Source organism: Notothenia rossii (assembly GCF_949606895.1).
Source record: "Notothenia rossii genome assembly, chromosome: 4".
NCBI classification, from domain to species: Eukaryota; Metazoa; Chordata; class Actinopteri; order Perciformes; family Nototheniidae; genus Notothenia; species Notothenia rossii.
The window spans coordinates 46,169,003-46,194,265 of record NC_136902.1 but is presented as its reverse complement, the minus strand read 5'-3'; the positions used below and the strand labels follow the sequence as shown (position 1 = coordinate 46,194,265).

Here is a 25,263-nt window from a genome sequence, read left to right as displayed (position 1 = left end):
GGGAAACAACAGAGGTGCCGATGTTGATTGTTAGGTCAAGAGTGGGACAATCTTTTCCCGGAAGGAAAAGCAGTTCAGTCTTGTCAAGGTTGAGCTTGAGGTGATGAGCAGGCATCCACCGAGAGATGTCTGCTAGGCAAGCAGAGATGCGTGCGACGACCTTGGTCTCTGAGCGGGGAAAGGACAGAATTAGTTGGGTGTCGTCAGCGTAGCAGTGGTATGAAAAACCATGCGGGCTAATGACAGACCCGAGCGAGTTTGTGTACAAGGAGAAGAGGAGGGGACCAAGAACAGAGCCCTGAGGGACCCCTGTAGTTAATTGACAAGGGTCGGACTCGGACCCTCTCCAAGTAACCCTGTAAGTGCGGTCTTTGAGGTATGAGGTGAGGAGGGAAAGTGCAGTGCCTGAAACTCCAAGTTCTTGGAGAGTTCGAAGGAGGATCTGATGGTTCACCGTGTCGAATGCAGCAGACAGGTCCAGAAGGATGATGACAGAGGAGAGGGAGGCTGCTTTAGCAGTGTGCAGTTCCTCAGAGACAGCAAGGAGAGCAGTTTCTGTTGAGTGACCTGCCTTGAAACCAGACTGGTGCGGATCCAGAAGGTTGTTCTGATGGAGATAACAGGAGAGTTGTTTAAAGACAGCGCGTTCAAGTATTTTAGACAGGAACGGGAGGAGAGAGACAGGCCTGTAGTTTATAACATCAGATGGGTTGAGAGTGGGTTTCTTTAGGAGAGGGTTTACTCTTGCCTCCTTGAGACTGTTTGGAAAGTGACCAGAAGTTAGAGAAGTGTTGATGAAATGGGTGAGAAACGGTAGAATATCAGGAGCGATAGTCTGAAGGAGGTTTGAGGGGATAGGGTCTAGAGGACAGGTGGTAGGACGGGCAGAGGTAATGAGGGTAAGAACCTCACTTGGAGAGAGAGGGGAGAAGGAGGTCAGTGTGTGGGTGAAAGGTGGGTCTGGTGACCCAGCGGTGAGTAAAGGTGAGTCAGAAAAAGAAGAGCGAATATCATCAACCTTTTTTTCAAAGTGGTTAACAAAGTCGCTTGACAGAAGGGAGGAGGGGGGAGGGGCTTTGGGGGGGTCCAAGATGGTGGAGAAGATAGAAAATAGTTTTTGGGGATTGGAATAGGAAGATTGGATCTTATCTTGAAAGAAAGTGCTTTTTGCCTGAGAGATGGAAGCAGAGAAAGAGGAGAGGAGAGACTGATAGGTTAGGAGGTCGCCATGGTATTTGGATTTCCACCATTTCCGCTCTGCTGCCCGAAGGATGGTTCTATTAGCACGCAGTGCGTCATTTAGCCAGGGAGCAGGAGGGGACTGACGAGCCTGCCAAGATGTGAGAGGACAGAGAGAGTCCAGAGAGGATGAGAGAGTAGAGAGGAGAGTTTCTGCAGCAGAGTTTGGAGGCAGGAGTTGGAACGAATCAGAGGAAGGGAGGGCTGAGAGCACCGATGAGGCAAAGGTAGAGGGGGAGAGGGAACAAAGGTTGCGGCGGACAGGTGCAGAATTAGAAGAGATTAGGTTGTTATGTTTGGAAAGGGGTAGAGAGAATGAAATTAAGAAGTGATCGGATGTGTGAAGCGGGTTTACAGAGAGGTTAGAAGTAGTGCAGTTCCTTGAGAATATGAGATCAAGGACATTGCCAGCGTTATGAGTTGGTGGGGATGGAGACAGTGAGAAAGCAAAGGTTTAACAGAGATGTTAGTTCGTCTATCTTCCCTGTCTGGAGGTTGAAGTCTCCGAGAAGTACAGCGGGAAGGCCAGTTTCAGGGATGTGTGAGAGGAGATTATCTAATTCCTCCAAGAAGTCCCCCAAGGCGCCTGGTGGACGGTAGAGAACAACAATGGTTAATTGTATAGGATGGGTTACTGTGACGGCATGGAATTCAAAGGTGGAAGGAGTGAAGTTAGGTAGCTTGAAGAGGGAAAAGCTCCAGTTGGGAGAGAGCAGGAGACCAGTGCCACCTCCTCTGCCAGTGGGTCTGGGTGTGTGGGTGAAGGAATATGCTGTGGAGAGAGCTGCTGGGGTGGATGTGTTGGATGGAGTAATACAGGTCTCCGTGAGAGCAAGGAAATCCAGAGACTTCAGGGAAGCGTAGCCAGAGAAGAAGTCAGCCTTAGGAACAGCTGACTGGCAGTTCCACAGGCCCCCTGAAACGAGATGTTGGATCTCAGTGGAGCATGTGGGATAGACAAGAGCAGGCCGGTTAAATCGGAGATATACGGGGCCAGTGATAATTGCGAGAGGAAAACATGAACAGGAATGGAGAAAATACACATGATTATAGCATGAGGGGCTAGAGGACCAAAGATAATTGAATAAAACAAAAGAAAACACCAGCGATACTTAGCTCAATCAAAGTAGGATTTGCCTCCTCTTTGCCTCCCTCGTGACTCGTCTGGCTGAAGCTGAAGCTGACGCTCCAGGAAAGAGCCGCCTAAGATGGACACCTGATTGCTATGTTCTCACAGCTGTGGGGGCACGCCCCTCTAATTAGTTAACTCTCTTCAGCTGGTGGGCGACAGCAGAGTGTTCCTGCCTATTGTAATGCAGGGTTAAGGCGCGTGACCCACTGAGATCTGTCTTACAGGTTGAGTTGAGCAGATCTGAGATTTAAAATCTCTCAGAAATCGCCGTTTTAGCTACACTAACTACAGAACAATTATACAGAGTAGAATAAATGAAACAGAGAAGTCTATTTAAACAAGAATATAACTTACAGTGATTGCTGAGTCAGTATAGATAGTGTCCTCACTAGGTCTGGATGCACACAATATGTAATTAAAAGAAAATCGCCAGACCAGCAGGCCACTTAACAGGCCAGGCCATCGGGAAACCTTTTGGTCCTCCCGATGGCCAGTCCGGGCCTGCCTATTCCATACAGTGGCAATGTCTAGCAAAATACACCTTTTTGAACATACAGTAACACAAATACTACAAATCCACATAACAAAGAATCAAAAAACTAAAAGGGTCGGCACTTATTATAATTTATAAAAAATAAAAAAAACGTATCATTATTTATAAAAAAATGGTACCTGGCTGGTGCCCCCAAGCAGCGCCGCCGCTATTTGAATGTAGGGGAAACACTGGACAGACAGACAGACAGACAGACACATACACAGACACAGACAGACATGCGCCCGCTGTTCAGGGCTTGTTTAAATGCCAATCTTAGCGTGGCTACGAGACACATTGTGTACCAGAAGTACCCATTGCATCTTACTGCATATCCCCACTGCAATAATGATGGCAGTTACATATGTGAGCTTAGATGTTAAAAAAAAGGTGAGTGACTTCAATCTCACCACTCACGCGTTGCAGCCATGTTTTTCTCTCACACACACACACACACACACACACACACACACACACACACACACACACACACACACACACACACACACACACACACACACACACACACACACACACACACTTACTATAGCATATTTGTCCACTCATATGTTGATAAGAGTATTACAAACTTGAAAAATATTCCTTTAAGGTACATTTAGAACAGATAAAAAATGTGCGATTAATTTGCGATTAACTATGGACAATCATGCGATTAATCGCGATTAAATATTTTAATCGACTGACAGCCCTAATATATACTGTATATATATTACATTACATTACATGTCATTTGTTAGACACTTTTATCCAAAGCGACTTACATACATTCAGTACTGTGGACAATCCCCACAGGAGCAATTTGGGGTCAAGTGTCTTGCCCAGGGACACAAGGACATTGGGACTCGTACTTGCTATCCCGATTCAAAGTCCAGTAAACTATCCACTGAGCCACATATTCATGTTTATGTGCTTATGTCACATCTAGTGACACTGGACTATGGGGTCCAGTGTCACTAGATGTGACATAAACATAAACGTGTGCCTGCTGAGTCAGGGAAGGTTTTTGGTTTCTATTTCTCTGCTATTTTTTTATATTTACTATTTAGCAAATTTACTATAATACATTGGTTGTTATAAAGTTTTGTATGCATTTTTAACTGAAGAAGAATGTATTTTTACATGGGTTTCTGTTTGAAAGTAGAATAGTAGGGGAAAGAGGTTTGCTGTGCCTTGTTGTGAAATCACTGAAAACCACAGTGCTACGGCGTCAAGTTCAGGATGACACGGTGTAGGGGGGTGTTCTCTCTCTATGGGAAATGATGTGTTCAGGGAAAGATACATTTGACCTCCGACCTACTGACTGAATAGGTAAAATCATGCAGAAGAAAAACAACACAATGTTTGCTTCATTGGCTTTGCAACACTTTGTTTCCAGTTATAAATCAGTGAGTATAAAAACTGCTGTCAGATATGTTTACAACACATCTTAAACTTACAAAGAATACATGTTTTTTAATAATTCATTAGAAAAAAATACAAAGTGAAAAGATGCAACAGATTCTTCTGTTTCTCATGCAGCTCTGTCTAACTCTGCGGGGCCGAGCGGCCATCAGTGCTGCCACCTGCTGCTCATCAGGGCTCCTCCACACAGTAATGGGAGTATGGCGAGATCCACTTCACTGCACAGTCCCTGAAAACACACACACACCTGTTATAAATAAAGATACACACACAGCACTAAGAGACTGCTCTATCACTACAGCCATTGTCTTTAATTACCAAGTTATGCAGAATGATCATTTGAATTTGAAGTTTCTTCTTTACTTCCACCTTTCCTTACCATTTCACTTTTGCTTTTCTTACCTTGACAGAGGAGATTTGTCACATTTTTCATGGGCACACCTCACACACTCAGCTCTGCTTCTCATCCCACAAATGCATGTTCCTCACAAATGTAGCACTATTTGAAAGGTAAATAAATAGGCTTTCCAACGGTATAAGATGTTTTGCCACAACAAAGAAATCATCTACCAAACACAAATGTCCTTACTTTTATGTTAAGTTTATATTTCGGTACCTTCCTGTTGCTTTGGCAGTGGATACTGAGTGGTGAATGGGGAGCAAAAATGTTTGCTCTGAGGATGTTTGTACCTGTGATACTTTTGTCCTTTCCTCCTCTGGTACTCTGTTTCATCCACTGTCCACACGGCTCCCTTTCCTCCCTCCACACGCACAAAACACTTGTGTAGGCTGAGGTTGTGCCGCACTGCATTCTGGGAGGAAAGGTCAATGTGATTTAGTAGATGGAAAACTTTTCTTGTAGATTTTTAGTAGAACAATTAAGACCAACATTTCTTGTGATTTTGCTGTCGGTTTAACCATAATGCAATCATCCTGTCACGAAGGAGTTAACGTGATTGCCAGCTTCCAAGCATTTGTAATTATGATGACATGATCTAAAAAAATTGAGAACTCTAACATTATATCTTGTTGGCTGAAGTAAATTAAAATGCGGTTTAATTTAGCCTCATTACCTTTTTACTGTTGCCTTGTTGAATGGATATAGATATGTTGCTATGAGAACAACACAGTCAAACTCACTTATTAAGAGATTTTTGGAGCCATTAATCGCTATATGATTTATGATGAAGTTATCTAACATCATTAGTTACGAACTATTATTTTTAGAACTGTTAAGATATTTATGTAAAGTAATATATATATATATATATATATAATGATGTTTTGTTTGCAGGCGCTTTCTATCACTCTGTGATTGTGTGACGTCAGCTTCCACCTGTGGTGTTTGAGGCTTTAAATTGACGAGACACTTGTGAGTTTTTGGGTCGGATGGCGGAGGTTTCGGACCACATTATTAAGCGCCTCATTCTATAAAGTAGATCACATTATTTGGTATATTGTTTAAATTATTTTTGCCGCACTATTTAGTACATTCTTTTCACACATTATCTTTGAAGATTGAGTTTATTGTTTAATAAATCATAATTTTTCGAGTGGAAATGTGTGTCAGACACCGTCACCTGATCTCATGTGGCTTCAGAAAGTTTAAAACCCAGTATTAGCCACATCAGGTAATTATTAGTTGTAGAACTATCATCATATCAAATATATGAGCAGGTCAAACATTAGAGAAGTCTTTGGATGTATTATGTTCACCAAATTTGAACGTGTTGCAATGTAAGTGATATTAACAAGTCTGAACAATTGTAATAAGGAGTGGACCTTAGGAAAAAACTGTGAAGTTGCATTTCAGTGTACATACATGATTTAGCAAGTGACATCTGCAGTTAGGCTCTATCCATCATAAATACTTCTGAGCAGAATGAATGTGTAATGTGTGTGTTCAAACCTTCCAGGTAGCAGTGTTGTGTCTGAAGTAGAAGAACATGGTCGTGAACCAGTTGTAAATCTCATTCAACGTGCACTGTTTGTCAGTAGACTCCAGGATAGACTGCACACAGACACAGTGAGAGAGACACACAATGACATACAGTGAGAAGATGTGTCAAAGGCTGTAATCCAATGTGTTGACAGATCAGAGACGGTGCAGTTGGTAGCAGACTACACTACGTCTGATCCAGCTGTTTGTAACCGGAGGCTCTATGGCAAACACTACTAAAAACGACTAAATTGAAACACAAGAAAATATTAAACTGTAACCAGAGGGGCCGTTTCTGTTTGATAATGTTATCGTTATATGTCATGTTATAGTTTATTTTGTGTTAAACTTTCATTTGTGCTATTACAACTTCTTCTAATGTCATACTGTTAACATGCTTTGCATTATTGCTGTGCTGCTGTTAAAAAACACACACATTTCTTCACAAATAATGGAACATCTCACAGCATCTCCTGAGAGAGACTCACCCATCTTATCAAGTATGCATAGGTGTAAGGAGGCCTGATGTTGTTGTATTTGTAGCATTCAATACTTGGAACCAAATCTGTACAACAAAAAATAATGATCATCAATTCATGTCAACAAGCACATGGGACTACAATCATGTGGTTATTCATCTGATCTTATAAGATAGTTTCCTGTCAAACCACAGAGTGTTAGTGGGAAACTATAGCACTGAACAGGTGGTTTTAAGAGCATGCAAAAACAGAGTGTTAAGATCTCTTTTATTTTTGAACAGTGTTCACACCCTGTTTCACGTCTGTTTTCACTTCCTGTCTCTGTGTTCCCTCCTGTTTGATAACCTTTGTGTTTGCCTTCCCTCCCCAGCTGTATCTTGTCCTCGTGATTAGTCTTGCATGTTTTGTCAGTTCTGGTGGTCTGTTAGTTGTATGTCATTTGTGTATTAGTGCATTGATTGCAGAGTTTGTTACTTTTATTTTGCCTGGCATTGTCCTACTCTATCGATTAAAGGTATTTTTTTGTTCAGGCGACCTTTCACCTCCACTTAATTAAATGCATGGCTACAAGATAAAAATGTGAGTTAATTGATTTAGATAAACATTTTAAGTTGCAAACATTAATTTATAAGTTGTGTTGACGTAATAATGTTGGTAATTACATCAACTTAATATTGTGTGTAATTTGAACTCTGATTTCTGCGTTAATTGACTTAAAACTAAATTCAAGTTATAGTAAGTAATGCAATTGGTTTGATAACTTAATTGTTCTACACCTTGAGTTAAGGATTTCAAGTCCACTCCCACTTAACATGCCTGGACAAGTTCCGACAGTTAAGACAAATATAAATACTATAGAAAGGACATTTTAAGGTGAGTGTCATCTTTTGTCTTTCAAATACAGTAGATAGCCTTGTAGTTCAAGATTTAAATGAAGCTCAGTGCAAGTTCTTTCAGGAAGACTGGGTGTATGTGAATTCACTCCGCAGCTGCATATAATCAATTCATCACAGGCGTTCTCTTTAACCTATTACATTTCACCTCATTCTCCAACAGCCAATCAACGTGCTGCAGCCAAACTATAAAATGATTCTCCTCTCTCCTGCAGTCAGCTGGGATTTCCGGTGTTCATGCACCTTATCGTATGGCATGTGTCAATAAATGTTCAAACAAAATGAATTCTCTCTTGATTGAAACATCATGTGTTGAAATAAATAACTGCAGTTCAAAATAAAAAGTGAATTGCATAATATTTGTGTTGTGGAATCAATTAATTTCCTTCTTTAAAGGGCAAAAACATGAAAAAGCTAAGAAAAAAAACTATTGAATACAATATATTTGGAGCAACTTAATTTATAAATGGTTGTCAACTTAAAAACGTTTGTTCACAATGATGGTAATTAAGTACATACAACTTAAAATTTCTTTTAAATCATGTGGTAAAACTAGTCGGAACAACTTAATCTTTTGAGTAATCAACTTCAAAACTTGTGTTTATGCTACCAATTATTAAGTAAGTGGTAATTAAAAACACCTCTGATTGTAGAGGAAAAGCCTTCTCCCCTAACTCAAATAACTTTGTTGCTTTAAGACAATCTCATTAGAAGTTGTCTTAACCCAATAAACATCGATGCAAACTGTTGCGTTGATGTTCTTTGTTGAGTCAAGGCATTTGTTTTTAGAGTGTACAAAAGAGTAGCTTTAAGACTGGCATACCAGCGGCCTGTACTAGAAGCAGGATTTTCGGTTAGCGAGGTAACTTCAGGGTTAACTCTGAGTTTTCTGTCCTACGATGCTGCTTCACTTCTTACTGGGGTAGATCTCAATGGAAACTTATGCTGAACACCAAACCTGCTCCGGAGCAGGTTATGTTCCAGATAAGAGATCAACTCAGTGAAAGCACCGACTGCTGACCAATCAGAGCTCTGTGTGCCGAGTTTAAAGCTATCAAGTCATATTACAGATAACATATTATATTGCTTTTATCCTGGATTAAGTGTTTGAGTCATGGATGTTTAAAGTTTAACTTCTTCACATTTGTCTAACATGATAGTTTACTCTTCTTTCATGAAGTATGACCTTCCGCTGTCAGGACGCTTCTTCATGTTTGTGATTGGTCAAATGTTGCTAACCCTGCCCCTTTCACGTGAACATGCTCTGGACAGAGAAACCCTAGGTTGACTTACCGAGTTGATAACCAGCGTCATATCTCGTTTGTTAGGGTTAGTTAAGCCAGATAACTCAGAGATGTCAGGGTCTGTTGGACTGACTTCATCTACAGACCTCTGGAAGCTCAGACAAAGCTCTCTGGATTGTATGTTTTTTACACTGCTGGATAAAGGATTTTGTTGAAACTGTTGCTTGCTCCGGACTGCTGGCCCTCAGCGAGCCCTGCTACCAGCACGAGCCCCGGCTCAAGTTCCAGTCCCTGACACTGCTCAAGCTCCACCCCCCTGTGTTCCCTTTGACGACCCGGGCCTAGAGTTTCCCCGACGCGGGGGCCACTATCCACCATTTGGCCCCTGTATGTAAAGAATCTTGCTTTACAGAAATAAATGCAGAAACACAAAAGTACACTGTTGAAACAAAACCTTTTAGTTTTCGACACAACTAATCAGTGCAACGTGCATGCAAAACACAAACAGTTACAGTTGTGGGAACCATAACATGTGATGTCTACCAAATACAGTAAAGGAAAAAAAAAGTAAAGAAAATAAATGAGAAAATAAACAATATATTTTTGTCCAAAAAAACGGAAAGAACAATACCTAACCGAGCTGGGACTGGCCACAGCGACTAATCAGCATGACAGGCAATATATTTATAGGCTGAACACTGATGGAAGATACTCGTCCCTTACAAGGATACTATGTTGTCACTTGAATAAATACATTGCTAACCACTCACCTGACTTGTTTCCCCTCTTTTGTCACATTCCCTGAGCCGGTTTGTGACATCAGAGTCCTGCTCCACTGCCTGCTGGACAGGCATGCACCACAGGGCTGACGGTCATACAGCCTCCACCACCACGCCCAAATAACTTCTCAATTGACTTCAATTCGTCCTCACTCTCACCCCCTCTATGTTGCTTCTATTTATGTTGCAAAAAAATACTCACCTGCAGTCTTTATATAGTGCTTACATCCTGATTGATGAGTCAGAAAATAATCAGTTAGGCACATGGGACATGTATTTGCTAACACAATCGTAGCATCGGAACGAAATTATTATGAGAGGGAGGATGAGAGAGAGGGAGGGTGAGAGAGAGGGAGGATGAGAGAGGGGGGATGAGAGAGAGGGAGGGTGAGAGAGAGGGAGGGTGAGAGAGAGGGAGGATGAGAGAGGGAGGATGAGAGAGAGGGAGGATGAGAGAGAGGGAGGGTGAGAGAGAGGGAGGATGAGAGAGGGAGGGTGAGAGAGGGAGGATGAGAGAGGGAGGGTGAGAGAGGGAGGATGAGAGAGAGGGAGGATGAGAGAGAGGGAGGGTGAGAGAGGGAGGATGAGAGAGGGAGGATGAGAGAGAGGGAGGATGAGAGAGGGGGGGATGAAAGAGGGAGGGTGAGAGAGGGAGGATGAGAGAGAGAGGATGAGAGAGAGGGTGGGTGAGAGAGAGGGAGGGTGAGAGAGAGGGAGGATGAGAGAGAGGGAGGATGAGAGAGAGGGAGGGTGAGAGAGAGGGAGGATGAGAGAGAGGGAGGATGAGAGAGAGGGAGGATGAGAGAGGGAGGATGAGAGAGAGGGAGGATGAGAGAGGGGGGGTGAGAGAGAGGGAGGGTGAGAGAGAGGGAGGATGAACTGAAGTCAGCTGAAGAGTTATTTGCAGCATGCAGCATGCATCTGTATGAGCGTCAGGCCTCCTCTCCAGGCAGTGGAAGATGGCTGTGATGACCCTGGTGTTAGTGTCCTGGTGTTAGCAGAATCAACATCAATGATGTTGATGATGTGGCCAGAGCCAGCTAGGTGGTCAAATGCACCCTAAGTATTTATTTCCTCTGCTGAATATTTGTTCCTTAAAGTTTTCTTTTCCCTTTACTGTATTTGATAGTGTGCACATGTTGTTGTACCCTTGACTGTAACTGTATGTGCTGTGTGTATGTTGCGCTGATGGACTGTGTAGAACATTTTTGTTTCAACTGAATATCTGTGTTTCTGCAATTACTTAGTGCAGAATACTCTACATACAGAACGCCATAAAAGACGAGTGTGCTTTAGATTGAGCACAGCGTTGTGTATTTGGGTGGACAAAGGATCTGGAACTCTAAATGAGGTGTGTGCCATTTAGTGCAAAAGTTTGGTTTTGGTGTAGTTTTAGGTGCAGTAAGTAATTATGCAGGGTGTAAGAGGTGTTCTGTACTTTGGGTGTGTGCTTTTGTGAATTGTTTTAAGGGTTTTGAGAAAATGGGCCATGTTTACGTGTGTAAGCAAAATAAGCACACATTACACTTCCATAGAAAACGTACCTGGCAGCAGGTGGGCAGAGGCAGGAGCTCTGGGGCCGTGCTGCCCCCCCCTCCCCTCCCGATGTTTGATGCCCCACTGTTGCACTCTGTCTCCCTCTGTGCCCGGGGGCTGGGGCAGGAACAGACGCAGGCTGTACGGCCACTGAGACGCTGCCTTCAGTGTGCATGGATGGAGGAGTATATGAAAACACTTTCATTCATCTGCTTTCTTTCCAGGTAGAAAATCAGTCACTAAGAATCTTGGCTAAATATAAAGTTTTGAATGAATTCTTCAAGCTACACTTAGCTAAATTCTAGTAAAGCACACAAATCTAGAAGAAACAATACATGCTTTGAACCAACATACCAAATCAGTGTGTTTGTGTTCAGAGAGGTGTAGATGAAGTTGCATTGCAATGAGCTTCTGTTTTTCCAGGATCAGCTGGAAAAGAGAAAGCCTATGGTTAAATATACATCACATTAAATAAGTGATTTTACACACAGTGTTTGTAAGTCCTTATTTAACATTTGTAAGGATGCTGGCAGGTGACAAGTGTGGCTCAGAGATTTAGTGCGCTGATCTTCGTAGCGCGGGGGGGGGGGAACCGGTTCAAATCCCGCTGCGGTCAGCATTTCTCTGGGACTTTTGGCAAGACACTTCACCCCACAACATTGAATGTATAATAATAATATTGGGAAGGATGAAACCCTCTTTAATGGTCACACATGCAGAGCACAGAGCACACACAGTGACATGTTTTCTCTGCTTTTAACCCATCCTAGTACCAGGAGTCTAGTACTAGGAGCAGTGGGAAGCTATTGTACAGCGCCCGGGGAGCAATGGGAGTGAGGGGGGAAGGGGGGTGTCCGGTGCCTTGCTCAAGGGCACCACGTCAGGGCAGGAGGTGAACTGGGACCTCTCCAAGTAGAAGTCCACACTCCATTTTTTAGGTCTGGTCGGGGACTTGAACCGGCGATCCTACGCCTCACAGCCCAATCCCTACTGACTGAGCCACTGCCGGACCGTATGTAAGTGGCTTAGGATAAAAGTGGATAATACGTGACATGTAATGTGTATGACAAACATTAGAGCTGTGTTTGTCCTGTAGCGGACTCTCAGTTATAGCCTCAAGAGACAACGCTCCTTTTATTTGGTTTTCATGTGTCATTAGGATAAAAGCTTTATAGAAACACCCACAAAATATAAAGAGGAAATATTCCAACATCCATAATAGCTTCAACACACTTTGGTAATCATCAAGCAGGCATACAATCAGTTTCCTGAAATATTTAGAGTAGATTAGTAATACTCAATCTCAATTTCATTTCCTAGGATATTAATCTATATCTGTGTAGTTTCAGACCTCCTAGGCTTGTCTAGTTCCCACCTGGCTCTCAATGCACTGGACGACGTCTTGCTGGAGCTTCCACTGAGCGATGCTCCTGTCACCAGGACTGTGTTCAGAGTGGAGGTGCCTGGAACACCAAACAGGACAGAGCTTACCTTCCAGCTTATTTGGGAATTAAACAGATATTGGGATGATGTTCTTTCCTCCATTGATTTGTGTATCTAGCCCCAACACACATCAACTCAATTACCAAATGATGAACAAGAGCAAGTGCCATTACAAACTTCATGTGCTTCAAAACAACACAACATGAGGGCATGGCACTAACTGACAGATGTATTGTACTCTGGGTAAGATGGAATAACATATGTGCTAAAGAAATATTTTAAAGAGGCACACATTGTTTGATATTGCTAGGTTATTTTCACATTACATTACTTATATCAACTGAAGAGCATATGTACCTCCTGATAATTTTCCAAAAATACCATACCAATTCAAAGACAAGTGTACTGTTACTGTAGGATTCAGCAGTCTACTTACTTTAAGAAAGAGGGGAAATCCTCAGACAGCACATCACAGCCGGGCCAGCGGCAGAGCCCCCCCACAGACAGAGCAGTGGTCCTGCCTGAGATGCTGGTGTGAACAGAAATATCTCAGTGATACCATTTCTGAACCAATGAAATAACGGCAGCGCTTTCAGGCTGAAAGTGCAGTACAAGGAAAGACACCATTCGGTGGACATTTGAGAAAGTCACCCATCATGAATCCTGGCCTCCATGGAGTTCTGAACATGAACATCTCTCCTCACTGGGAGGAAGTGATGATTCTGCCTGGGAGAGGAAGAGCCCATTTGTGGTGAAGAAGACTGGGGAAGAGAGTCTGCATCCACCTCTTCCTTGCAAATGAAGACGACTGCATTATTTTCTGGATGCACAAAAATATAGTATTGATGTAGGCATTTGATCTAAATTGTACATGATTAGCATCAAGCTCTACGTTGCAAGAGAGAATGTCTCATGTCCACTTGCATAATTGGTATAAAGGCTAATTGTTTGTGCATACTGAAATAAATACTGAATACAACAATAGCGTAGCTAAAAAAAACGTGAATGAAGGGTTATATCAGATGAATGTGTTGCTGTTGTGGTGCTCAGGACTCTGAGGCTTGTGCGTACCGTGGGGTTGACTGGAAGCGGTTTGGGATACCTGGCGCAGCACTGATGGCCTCTGCTGTTTCTGCCTTATGTCTTCCATACTGCTCCAAGACTGGGAGAAAAAACACCAATATGATGTGGATGATGTGACAGATAATACAACATGTAGTCATTTTTAACCATTACAAGCTCTACAAACTTTAACTTGACTAATTTCAGCCTGATGAATACCTCCTGAGGGTCAGGAACGGGGGCGTTCCTATTAATGCATACTAAATTCAATTTTTTTTTTGGTTCAATACCAGTTGTAATATTAATTATGTTTGCAGAAATATAATTTTCTACAAGGAACAAACATTTTAAGACCCTCCCGTATTATTTAGTCCACTTCAAAAAAACATTATCATTTATTCATTCAACAGTTTTTGTTTTTTGTAAATTAATAATAATAGCTTGGATTTACATAGCGCCTTTCATGGGACCCAAGGTCGCTTTACAAAGAAAAACAGGAGTAAAAACAAACAAACAAAAGGCAGTCAGACAAACAGTCAGACAGACAAAACAACAAATCAATTAGGGGTCGAAGGCCTTGGCAAAAAGATGGGACTTGAGGGTCCTTTTGAAGGTGTCAAACGTGGGGATGTTGCGGACCTCCGCAGGGAGAGCGTTCCAGAGGGTGGGGGCTTCCACACTGAAGACTCTGTCCCCGAAGGTTCGCAGTTTGGTGCGGGGGGTGGTAAGCAGGCCAGAGCCTGAAGACCGCAGGTTCCAGGGTGGGGCATGTGGGTGAAGTATGTCCGATAGGTACTGGGGGGCATGGGCATGGAGGGACTTGTAGGTGAGGAGGAGGACTTTGTAGGTTATGCAGGACTTGACCGGCAACCAGTGGAGGTGGATGAGGGTGGGGGTGATGTGCTGCCATGGCTTTTTGTATGTGTGAGTACCCTAGCAGCACAGTTTTGGACATACTGGAGCCTGTCCAGGGTTTTGTTGGGGACCCCAAACCGGACACCATTGCAGTAGTCCAAGCGAGAGGTGACAAACGCATAGACTAGGGTTTCGGCCACCGACTCCGAGAGTGGCGGTCGGATGGCAATGTTCCTTAGATGGAAAAAGACCGATTTGGTGACAGACTCGATGTGGGAGTGGAAGGAAAGGGTGGAGTCAAAGATGACACCCAGGTTGCGGACTTCAGGAGATGGGGAGATGGAGCAGCCGTCAACCTCAAGGATGAAGTCACCAACCTTCTGGAGCAGCGCCTTGGGGCCACAACCATTAGCTCTGTTTTCCTGCTGTTGAGTTGCCCGCTAGAGAGTTGCCCTGTGAGGAGTCAAGCTCTCTCATAACACAGTGTATTACTATAGTTACCCCTAACAGGACGCTCACACCAGGGTATGATTCTCTGGCGACATAGACTGCCAAACAACTGTATCCAAGCGGACACCAGGCAAACAATTACATTCACGTCGGACCGCCTTGAATGTTTTCTTCCCCCCCTATTTGTGGTGCCCCCCATGGATGGATGCACCTTTACCATTCGCCTATACTGCCTATGCCACGGGCTGGCCCTGGTTGTAGTGAAGCGCTGCAAGTCTTTGACAATCAACTTGTCATCTGACACTCCCATGTCTGTTTCTGTGTTATTCTCCCCCCATTGGACATGGGAGGCTGCACTTAGTACAGAGCATAGACATAAACATAGATATTGAGGGACAACAGTGTAACGCTAACCTTGCTGACAGCAGTCAAACACCTCCTTTACATGCATGTTTTTCCTTGTCGGCTTTGACTGTGGGGATCACATACTGAATCAGAGCATTGAGAGATGAGGCTCAGCATTGAAAAGGCTTTGAATGCCTCTATCGCACAAGCAGTGCGCTCATCACCATCCGTCACTTAACAAGTAAACAGATTGGTCAGGAGATTATCGAAACGTATGTACTGACCAATTAGGTACCAGTACTAATTTACTATCAGTTCTCGATACCTATCCCTAGTCAGGTGAACAAATTAGTAATATGTTACACTCAGTACTTATTAATTCAAGAGGGCTTTTAAAAAAATTGTTCACATTGATAATTCATTTGAGAGCATGTGTACCGGTCTGTAAAAGATGAAGCATGTAATCAGTGGCGGCCGGCCCATAGGGGTGCTAAGGGCGCCGCCCCACCTGTTCCAAAATTCTAGATTGTCATTCAAAAATAGTTAAATGTTATTAATTGTGTACATTTATTTTTTAATGAACAAGGTACATATTATATAGTTGGTGTCAGTTAAATGTATAATCTGCGATAAAATATTGAAACAAATGGTTTTACGATGTCTAAAGTTACTGATAAGTCATGTGTTTCCTGCTTGGGGCGCTGAAATCTTTGCCCATTGACTCTCGTTATAAGTAGTTCATGCTCAGTCCGCACCTCTTCAATGCAAGTGATAGGAGCAACTTGGGGTGCACCAAACTGAACCCAAAGCAGCTGTTGACACCGCCAACAACTAGGGGGCAGCAGGAGCGCCAGAGTGAGTGATTGATGTTTGAATGAGAGTTAGACGGAGACGGAGTGTAAACAAAACTAGAAAATGATGTTTAATCACTTAAAGAAACAGCCTTTGAGAAGAGGACACTGGAGGGAAAGCTGAAAGTGAAAGAGCTCGGACCTGATCAGCCTGACATAGGCCGGAGTCAAGGACAGAGGAAGGCAGTATACATGCTCTTTTTCAAGGAGCTGCTTTAGCAAGAAGGCTGGGCAAACTACCTGTAGCAACACCAGTACTATGTTTTGCTTCCCCTGCCTCCCTTTTCAAACGTCAGGATCAGACCAGTCTATGGACCGGACCCAGCATGGATCCAGACAGATGTGAGTGACTTAAAGCACATATCAGAAGAACTAAAAAGCATGAACAAACTAGAGTCCACATGGATGATGCTATGCGACTAGTCATGTTTAGGAAAGTAAACACAGCTGTCCAATGAGGCTACAGGATAGGGATCAGTAAGCATAATAAGGAGGTTGACAAAAACAGGCACTAAAATAATAGACTGTATCAAGTGCTGTGTGCCTTTGAGCTAGACCTGCGTTGTAATATGACATGTTTTGAGTTTGTGTAGAGCCCCCTCTGGAGAAAAATGCACCAGCCGCCACTGCATGTAATGCATAGTCAGTTAGATGAAAACAGACACCCCTACTATTACATTTTTAGTTATTTACATTTATTTACAATTACATGTTCACCTAACTTTATTACACGTGCACTGAATTAATCATATCTACTGATATTTAGTTTGTGTGCTGTTATACAGTTTAACCTGCAGATGGCGTGCTACACTTAAATTGGCTTGAGGTCTGACATTCTGGTTTGGGTTAAGAGCAAAGAAGTCAAGGGATGGCCAGAACATTCCATATGCTAAAATGTATGACTTCCTGTTATTGTTCTCAGCCGTCCTCAGATCCTGATTCTGAGACTAGTAACATTTTGGGGATCGTCTGGGATAAAGCTTCGCCAGCGGGAGAGTTGCTGATCCCTAAACCACAGGCAGCAATGAACCTGAACTGTTTGAATATTCTTTTTGCATTAATTAATGCTCACTAATTATTTAAAGTATGTATTTTCTTAATGTATAGTGTAAATTCAATATGTGTTTATCTCAAAATAATGCAACCAGCTTTAGCCAATCAGCATGCAGCATTCACTGCAGCCATGTACAAGTCTGTAGTGGTTCAAAACATTTCCTGCTGCAGGCCTTCTGACACAGAGGCTGTGGTTGCAGGTGCACTGACACACACACCTACGCACACACACACGCACCTACGCACACACGCACACACGCACGCACACACACACACACACACACACACACACACACACACACACACACACACACACACACACACACACACACACACACACACACACACACACACACACACACACACACACACACACACACACACACGCACACACAGCACACAGAGCACCACCACAGCAGTCTACAGAATGAGTGAGAGGAAGCTGCTCCACTTTAGTGCAGCACGGTGACGTGTTCCTGTAACCACCTGTCGAAGATGCCTGGAGGCTATTTCCAAATCCGATGGTATCTTTCCTGGAAAAGTGTTATACTCAGCTCTCAGTTCAACCAAGCTGTCATATTCTTCATTCTTACATTGATACTCCAGCTTTTAAACACCAAGCACTCTCACACTTTGTTGTATGAATACATGTGTGTAGTCAGCTTTACTTCAGTTCCTTTTGATTTGAATAATGACTTGAAATCAGGACTTTTTTTAATAGAAACGTATCAAATATATTTTTTAGTGTAATTCACTCTTTAATTGTCTTTCACTGAGTAGTTCAAACCACTAATGGCCCACCTTAAAGGTTACAGTGGACGCAGCAGTATATTTAAAGGAATAGTGAAACATTTGATTTTAACCGTGGTGGAATAAGTATTGAGATAGTTTACCTTGTAAACGTAGCTTTACCACACGGTCAAATCTTAAACACATAATGCAGGTTCAAAGCTGCTGCCACATGTAAGAAAGAGAGCTGCTAAGACAGCCCTGACCACTTCTGTCCCCAAATTAAGTTTGTCTGGGGCTGCAAAACATATTTGATAACGGACCTTATTTAAGGTTGTTATACATAATTATACTTTGTTAAAAAGAAGGTTTGAATCCCAACCGGCCGAACATTCAAGCAAAGTCCTCCCCTCTGTCTTGCCCTTTCAACTCTACACATCTCTAATAAAGGCCCTTTCTGGCCTGAAGAATACCTTAAAAAAAACAATGTTGTTGCATGTCTTAAATTGTAGATCAAAAATAAAGGAAAATGCTCAACGTCCAATGCTATTTCCCCCATTTAAAGGTCCCCTATTATACTGTTTTTCATCAATATATTATAGGTCTCAGATAAAACATGTCTCTGAAGTGTTTGGCTGAAACACCAAACAGATCATTGCAGCATTACCCATAATCCCCTCTGTTTCAGCCCTGTTTCCAAAGTGCTGATTCTCTGTCTTTAGGGACGTGCACAGGTACGGGCTAATGTTGCCCAGGCAACGGCCCGTTTGGCCTTTTTGGCTGACCTGCCTCTCTGGAGAGAGCGAGAGTTTGTTTTTCTTTTTTCTGTTGCGGCCGAATCAACATGATAAGCTAAGGTGACCAGATTTTCTAAATTAAAACCGGGGACATTTTGAGTTTTGCGGTCAATATATCATTGACATATCCAATTTTCTTCACTGTTAAAGAAAAAACGGGAACATTTTAACTGTTGGATACAAACAGAAGGATGATAGCCCATATATGAGATTTGAAAAGTATTTTATTTTGAAACTCTACATCAGAATGTCCTGATTTTCTCTGTTTGACTAGATGGGGTGTCCTGCTACACCCTGAAGTGAAATAAGTATTTAATTGACTTCCATGACTCTTTGATTATGGACAGTTTCCAATAAATAATAATCAAAATATAGATGGACAATAGATCTAATTTGAGATTTTAAACAGCATACATTTTAAATCATGCTTCAGAAAGTAATGTTCTTTTAGGAGTGTTGTGAGATAGCGTCAACATCAATTGAAATTAGTCACCCAGTGGAAATGTCAGATATGTATTCATAACTGTATACTTACACTTTACATTCACTCAGTTATAATGTGGTAGTTATACGTAGTTTGTTTTAAATTATTATTAATCACATTATATAGTACATATTTCTTAATTTAAGCTCCAGTATATATGAATATGTTGGTGTGTTTTGAATATGTAGGTATATTCGTTATTGACCAAGTAAACGCTTTTATTTTGAAGGCAGTTTTTACAGGCCTCTAGCGTAATGCATAGGATATTCGCGCACCGCAATGATACGTGCGGGCTGGCATGACTTTGTTTTCCGAAGTGGGGGCTGGCTTGACCACAGTCTGTGTTTACCCAGTGTTTCCTGACATGAAACGTTTTATTACACCTTGCTATGTGTTTTTAACGTATATTAAAAAACGGGGACATTTCCGGGGACAGTTTCAACCGGGGACAGGCCAATACAAACGGGGACTGTCCCCGGAAAACGGGGACGTCTGGTCACCCTATGATAAGCCCACAATTAGTATTGTAGCGTCTCGCTGCGGGAAACACACTTTGTCAGCGCTGTCATCTGCCGGTGCGTTAAAGACCACCTCTAGTGTCGGATTTTGGAAACTTAATTTTGTGTTGTATCATGGCAGTTAGGGTATAAGGGACAAACCAGGGGACTTTACTTCCTCTTGACATCGGCGGTTATTTACAAAAGAACACCTAAATATAGACTACTTGTTATTATTGTGCTTCTGTCTTTCTGTGCCTTTTCATCTGTAAACTCGCTCAACGGGCCGCTTGCTCTCTTTTCTTGATCGCCCTCTCACGGGTGGACAGTTCAATGTCCCGCTTCATTGTAGGATATTTGCCATGTCTCTACCACTTTAGTTTGACCATCTCCGTTATTAAGTTATGGAATACTAAATAAATAAGTAATTAGATACCATACCGTTGCTGCGCTCATAAAGAATGATAAGAATAAGAATAATGCGTATTGAACTGATTTAATTAATTAGTGAGTTTATTTAAGGTAATTAGTTAGAAGCCCTATTGTATCAGTATGTCTGGACTGCACAGCAGTTACAATGGTCAAACTACATTAGAACAGAATTGTCCCCATTTTGTCTTTAATAGTTACTAAGACTAGATATTTTAATGAGATATGGACCGCAAAACAAAACACTTCCCTGGTTTTCATTTTTAAAATCAAGTCACCGAATGCAATAGTCGCCTTAACATAATATTTTGTTAGGAGATGTGAATTACTGTTCAATTTAGTTGTAATTTTTTTTCGGGGGGAGGCCCTTTTTCCAGTTTAAAGCAATAGCCCCTCCAAATGTCTGTGCACCTCCCTGCTTTAGATGAAAAATAAGGAGCCCCTCCCCACGCCCCTCTGAGAGACATTTGGTTACAAAAAACTCAATGGTGCTCTAGGAGGAGATGCAGGTGATAAGGTGGGGAGGGGGGGGGGGGGGGGGTTACCTTAGTTGCTGATTGGCTTATGGTTACACAAGACAAAACATCGTTGTGACATCATAAAGTGGCCAAAATCTGATCAGCTCATTTTCAGACAGGTTTTTGTATAAATGGATCAGGACAAAAAGAGAGAGAATCTTTGTTCCTGAAACTTTCAGTCTCTTTCCACAGAGGGGACACATGTTGATGTAGAAGAGACATGAAGAAGAGGGGACACATGTTGATGTAGAGAGACATGAAGTAGAGGGGACACATGTTGATGTAGAAGAGACATGAAGAAGAGGGGACACATGTTGATGTAGAAGAGACATGAGGAAGAGGGGACACATGTTGATGTAGAAGAGACATGAAGAAGAGGGGACACATGTTGATGTAGAAGAGACGTGAAGAAGAGGGGGCACATGTTGATGTCGAAGAGACATGAAGAAGAGGGGACACATGTTGATGTAGAAGAGACATGAAGAAGTGGGGACACATGGTGATGTATAACAAATATGAAAAAGTGGATTTTGCATAATAGGTGACCTTTAATGTAAGAAGCAGCAAATGCTGTGTGCTTGTTCTGGAATGTCTTTCAAAATGGAATTGTTTGTGGTTTGCTAATTTCTCAAGACATATCTGTAAAATCCTTTCAGTTCACTGTTTCATGATGTGACAGTAAAAAGTGGATCGGGTTAATGAAGCAGTATAAGGTCAGTGGAGCAGCAGCACCATGGTCCCAATAATAAGCACGTGGCTAAGGTACCTATTATATTCTACTATTATGAAATCAATTATTCTTCCACTTCTTACATCTCATTGGAAGAACTTAAGCAATGACCTTGTATTCCTCATTTACACCTGGTACTTCATCCTTGGCATCTCTTCTCCCATATTTTAAACTCTATTTTAACTCTTGTTATGTAATGAATGCATTTAAAGCTTCAATTCATATGAAAGGTTGCTATATGACATATCTCGCATGAAGCAGGTCAGAAGTTATAATGTAAAGTTTTAGAGTGGGGTCCTTTCTTTCATCTATAGCTGACTGTCACATAGGGAGATTTCTCTAAGGCTGCACGTTGTGTGCATCTTTGCAAAAAACAAACAGGCGACATCACAGGAGTTGTGCAAATGCACACCCACAGAAACAGGAATTCAGTAGAAAGTGAGAGGGCTCAGCATATTTGTGGCTTCTCACTCACATCTCATTATGGCTTCCCTTCCTGACTTTATCTCTCCTACAAGAGCCAAATCAAAGTGAGGAGAGCTTTAGTCACAACACGACACTCAAAATGATTTGATGTGATGGTTGATATTTGGCTGTGAGTCACCATGTGTTGGCCACAAAGGGTTTGAAGAAGTATTTCCTGTAGGATATTGAAATCAGCCACATTACAGTGTGGAAACTTGCAGGCGCCTCATACATCGACTACGCTAACTGTGTGGGTTTATTACTCATAGTTCTAATTCAAGTCATACATCCTAATACATTGATCCTTGATATAGGTAAATGTATGTAGGAGACTCTTATATTCAAATCTGTGATGTTTGATCTAAATGAACCCAGCCAAACTCTTTGAGCGATAAATAAAACAAAGCTTGGTTGGCCTTTAGTGCGTCCTATAACCTCTCCCTCTCCCTTTCCAGTCTGTCTGCTAAAGGCAAACATGTATATAAATAAACATGATAAACACATTTAGCGCATTTAACTACAAAGACTATCACACATCTATGTGCAATATATACCACTTCATAATAATAATTATTACTGGCTGCTATTTCGTAGTTAGACAATTTAACTACTGTAATAAATCTCTACGAACAGTGCAATATACTTGCGCTTTTGCTACTGTTACCTGGCTGCTATTGCACTACTTTATTCATGCTACACTTGTTTATTTTAAATACTGTTACTGGTATTTTTTGTTGTCCACCTGGATGTGTATTTTTGTCAATTGTAATTTGTGTAATTTCAATTTGTATCTTTAATATTTTATGCATACCTCCTTATTAATATTTAGCTATTTTTGGCTCTTTACTTTTGCTGTAACAATGTCAATTTCCCCTCTGTGGGACAAATAAAGGAATTCTGGCTCTGATACTGATGATTGTGTTCAGGAATTGGAAAATCAGTTTGACTGACATTTCCCTGATTAGCTTGAGACCAACCCGACGCTTGTGATCTCATTGGTTTTTAGTCCGCAGTGAAACTCACATAAATGCAATGAACAGCAATGAGTTTAAAGTAAGTCAACTAACTTTACTGCTACTGAGAATGTGAAGAGACAGTGCACCAGTAAATATATCCAGGTGGCTCCACATTCAATGACATGTTTTATATTTGCATAGGTAGAGGAAGTACTCAGATCTTGTACTTGAATATAAGTAAAAGTACCAGTGTAGGAGAGTAGGAATACTCTGTTACATGTAAAAGTCCTGTACTCAAGATGTTACTGTAGTAAAAGTAGAAAAGTATTATTCAAAATGTTCCTCAAGTAAAAGTAGAAATGTATTATCATCAAAATATAGTTAAAGTAGCGACAGTAAAAGTAGTCCTTGTGCAGATTGGTCCATTTCAGAATAATACATATGATATGTTTTATAATGATTGATCATGAAAGTGTTCTCAAAGCTAGTAAAGGTGCAGCTAGTTTGAATGACTTTGTATATTACTGCAGGGTAGCTGGTGAATTTACTCCAGGTGGAACTAAAGTCTGATTTAACACTTGATTATATTGTACTGGAGTAAACGTACAGAGTAACCAAACATTTTAATACTTGTGTGAAGTTACCTCAAAATTGTACTTAAGTAAAGTGCTTGAGTAAAGTACTTAGTTACTTCCCACCTCTGTATACTTCAAACATCATCATCATGTTTCCTGTGTTAAGCTAATGTTTGGGTTGGACATGTAGGCATTAAAGATATGTCAGTTTTTAAAATACTGATGTATTTTTAAAATATTATGGTCACATGATCTGTGAACTTTGAATCAGTTATATTAAAATGTTGGCATTTAAAGAGTTTCATGGAAGTTTAAATGTATATAGCGCACTTATCATAGCACTGCCTGTTTTGTAAATGATGAATCTGTACTGAGAATTTAATTGAATGATATATAATATAATAATATATATAATATAACATTTTAATATGTTGGTAGTTATCGTGATAGACAGCAAAAGGAAAACCCTTGCACTCCATACACCAGTTCATATTTCAGTGCCAATATGGGGACCAGTTCAACCAAAGAGGGTTCTTTCCTTGACCTTTTGAATCGGTTCTGGTCCATATTTATCAAGTAATTGTCAAAAAAAGCTAAATTAGAGGCCGGACAGAAAAAAACAAACCTCATTCTGAGTAATGTGACTCTTTTATCTCTCTTAGACTCCTAGGAGACAGTTTATGTCTATTTAAAGACATCAGAGGCGAATTTCAGTGGAGGAGCCTGAGCTTGTACAGTTTCATTACATTATATTACATAACTGTTCTATTTTATGTTATTTTACCAAAGCTAACTTACATGTAAAAACCCTACAACCAATGGGCGTATTCACACCCTCTGCCACAATTCTCATATAATGATTTATTATATGTATATCATACAATTATAGATAATATGTCACTGCTAATGAACTGAACTCAAATTGGACCATAAAACCCTTCACACTTTTATGCCTTTTCCACGTTCATTCAAAGATTTTTGAAGGTAATTTGCAGATTATTTAAAGAAAGAAGCTTTGTGATTGCTGTTAATATCCACTATATGAAATATTTAGGCATGTATCAACTGTTCTAAACACATTCTCTAACCCTGCACATATTTCATTTATTTCCTTTCACTCTGTCACGAGCTAGTCAGAAGATTTGAGGTTTGCTGTAAAACTGTAAGGTTGGAGCTTACCGTATCTCATGCAGAAGCTCCTCTTGACTCTGTCTTCTTTTTCTCAGTTTCTTCGAGGGAGATACTGTGAAATAATTTAGAGGGGGGGGTTATTCCACAGGAAATATGGTATTGTGTTTTTTTGGTAACTGAAAGCTTGAGAAAAAGTCAAACAGACAGACGCCTGCACGGCTGTGCTATTCAGGTTTGAAACAAAACAAAAGTTAGAAAAGAGAAAAACAATAAAAGAAAGAAATAGGTGTACTTCACGATCACAAATAAAACATCATGTGTGCATTTTTGGAAAGTTTGAAAAATTGAAGTTGTAGTTTCAGTTGAACTGTTGAAAAAATATGTTTATCATCTTACTATGATAATTGTTTAGGTTCACACTCAGCCGGCCTCAGTCTCCGAGCAGGAGGCCCAGACCTCCTCTCAGTATTTGTACCTCAGAGGGAGAGGAGGAAAGGTGAGGCACGGAGCTCTCAGCAAATCACAGCACAATAACAGAGTGCATCGAAAACTGTACACTTTCCAAACGCGGTCTGACAGCCTGAGAACATATGGAAAGTATGCTGTTTTACACCAGAGCAAAGTTAACAAACAAGCCATCAGTGCCAAAGTTGACACAGCCCTCACTCAATAACACCTTTACCATAAGTTCAGCCTGC

At 41.4% G+C, this 25,263-nt stretch overlaps 1 protein-coding gene across 5 annotated transcripts; it reads right to left on the bottom strand.

Annotated features, from left to right (window-relative positions):
- Nucleotides 1-3,576: 3,576 nt before the first annotated feature.
- On the bottom strand, nt 3,577-25,054 carry LOC307037910 (forkhead box protein P1-like). Of its 5 annotated transcripts, XM_079679123.1 has the most exons (13): nt 24,962-25,054; nt 24,614-24,677; nt 13,710-13,800; nt 13,290-13,458; nt 13,075-13,167; nt 12,571-12,658; nt 11,550-11,624; nt 11,204-11,357; nt 6,753-6,829; nt 6,235-6,336; nt 5,016-5,137; nt 4,728-4,824; nt 3,577-4,554 (listed from the first exon to the last, which is right to left on the bottom strand). In XM_079679123.1, exons 3-12 carry the CDS (start codon nt 13,786-13,788, stop codon nt 4,776-4,778), a joined length of 1,008 nt encoding a protein of 335 aa, XP_079535249.1. In that variant the 5' UTR covers nt 13,789-13,800; nt 24,614-24,677; nt 24,962-25,054; the 3' UTR covers nt 3,577-4,554; nt 4,728-4,775. The 5 variants fall into 5 exon arrangements, with proteins under 5 accessions (XP_079535249.1, XP_079535248.1, XP_079535247.1 ...); XM_079679122.1 differs by having other exon boundaries at nt 3,577-4,824; XM_079679121.1 differs by lacking the exon at nt 4,728-4,824.
- Between the last annotated feature and the right edge of the window lie 209 nt (nt 25,055-25,263).

Coding starts and splice junctions, on each gene's coding strand:
- LOC307037910 (XM_079679120.1), bottom strand. CDS start 13,788: ATGGAAGACATAAGGCAGAAACAGCAGAGGCCATCAGTGCTGCGCCAG. Junction 13,459..13,709: donor CGCTTCCAGTCAACCCCACG/GTACGCACAAGC, acceptor TTGTGCATCCAG/AAAATAATGCAGTCGTCTTC. Junction 11,358..11,549: donor AACACAAACACACTGATTTG/GTATGTTGGTTC, acceptor TGCACACTGAAG/GCAGCGTCTCAGTGGCCGTA.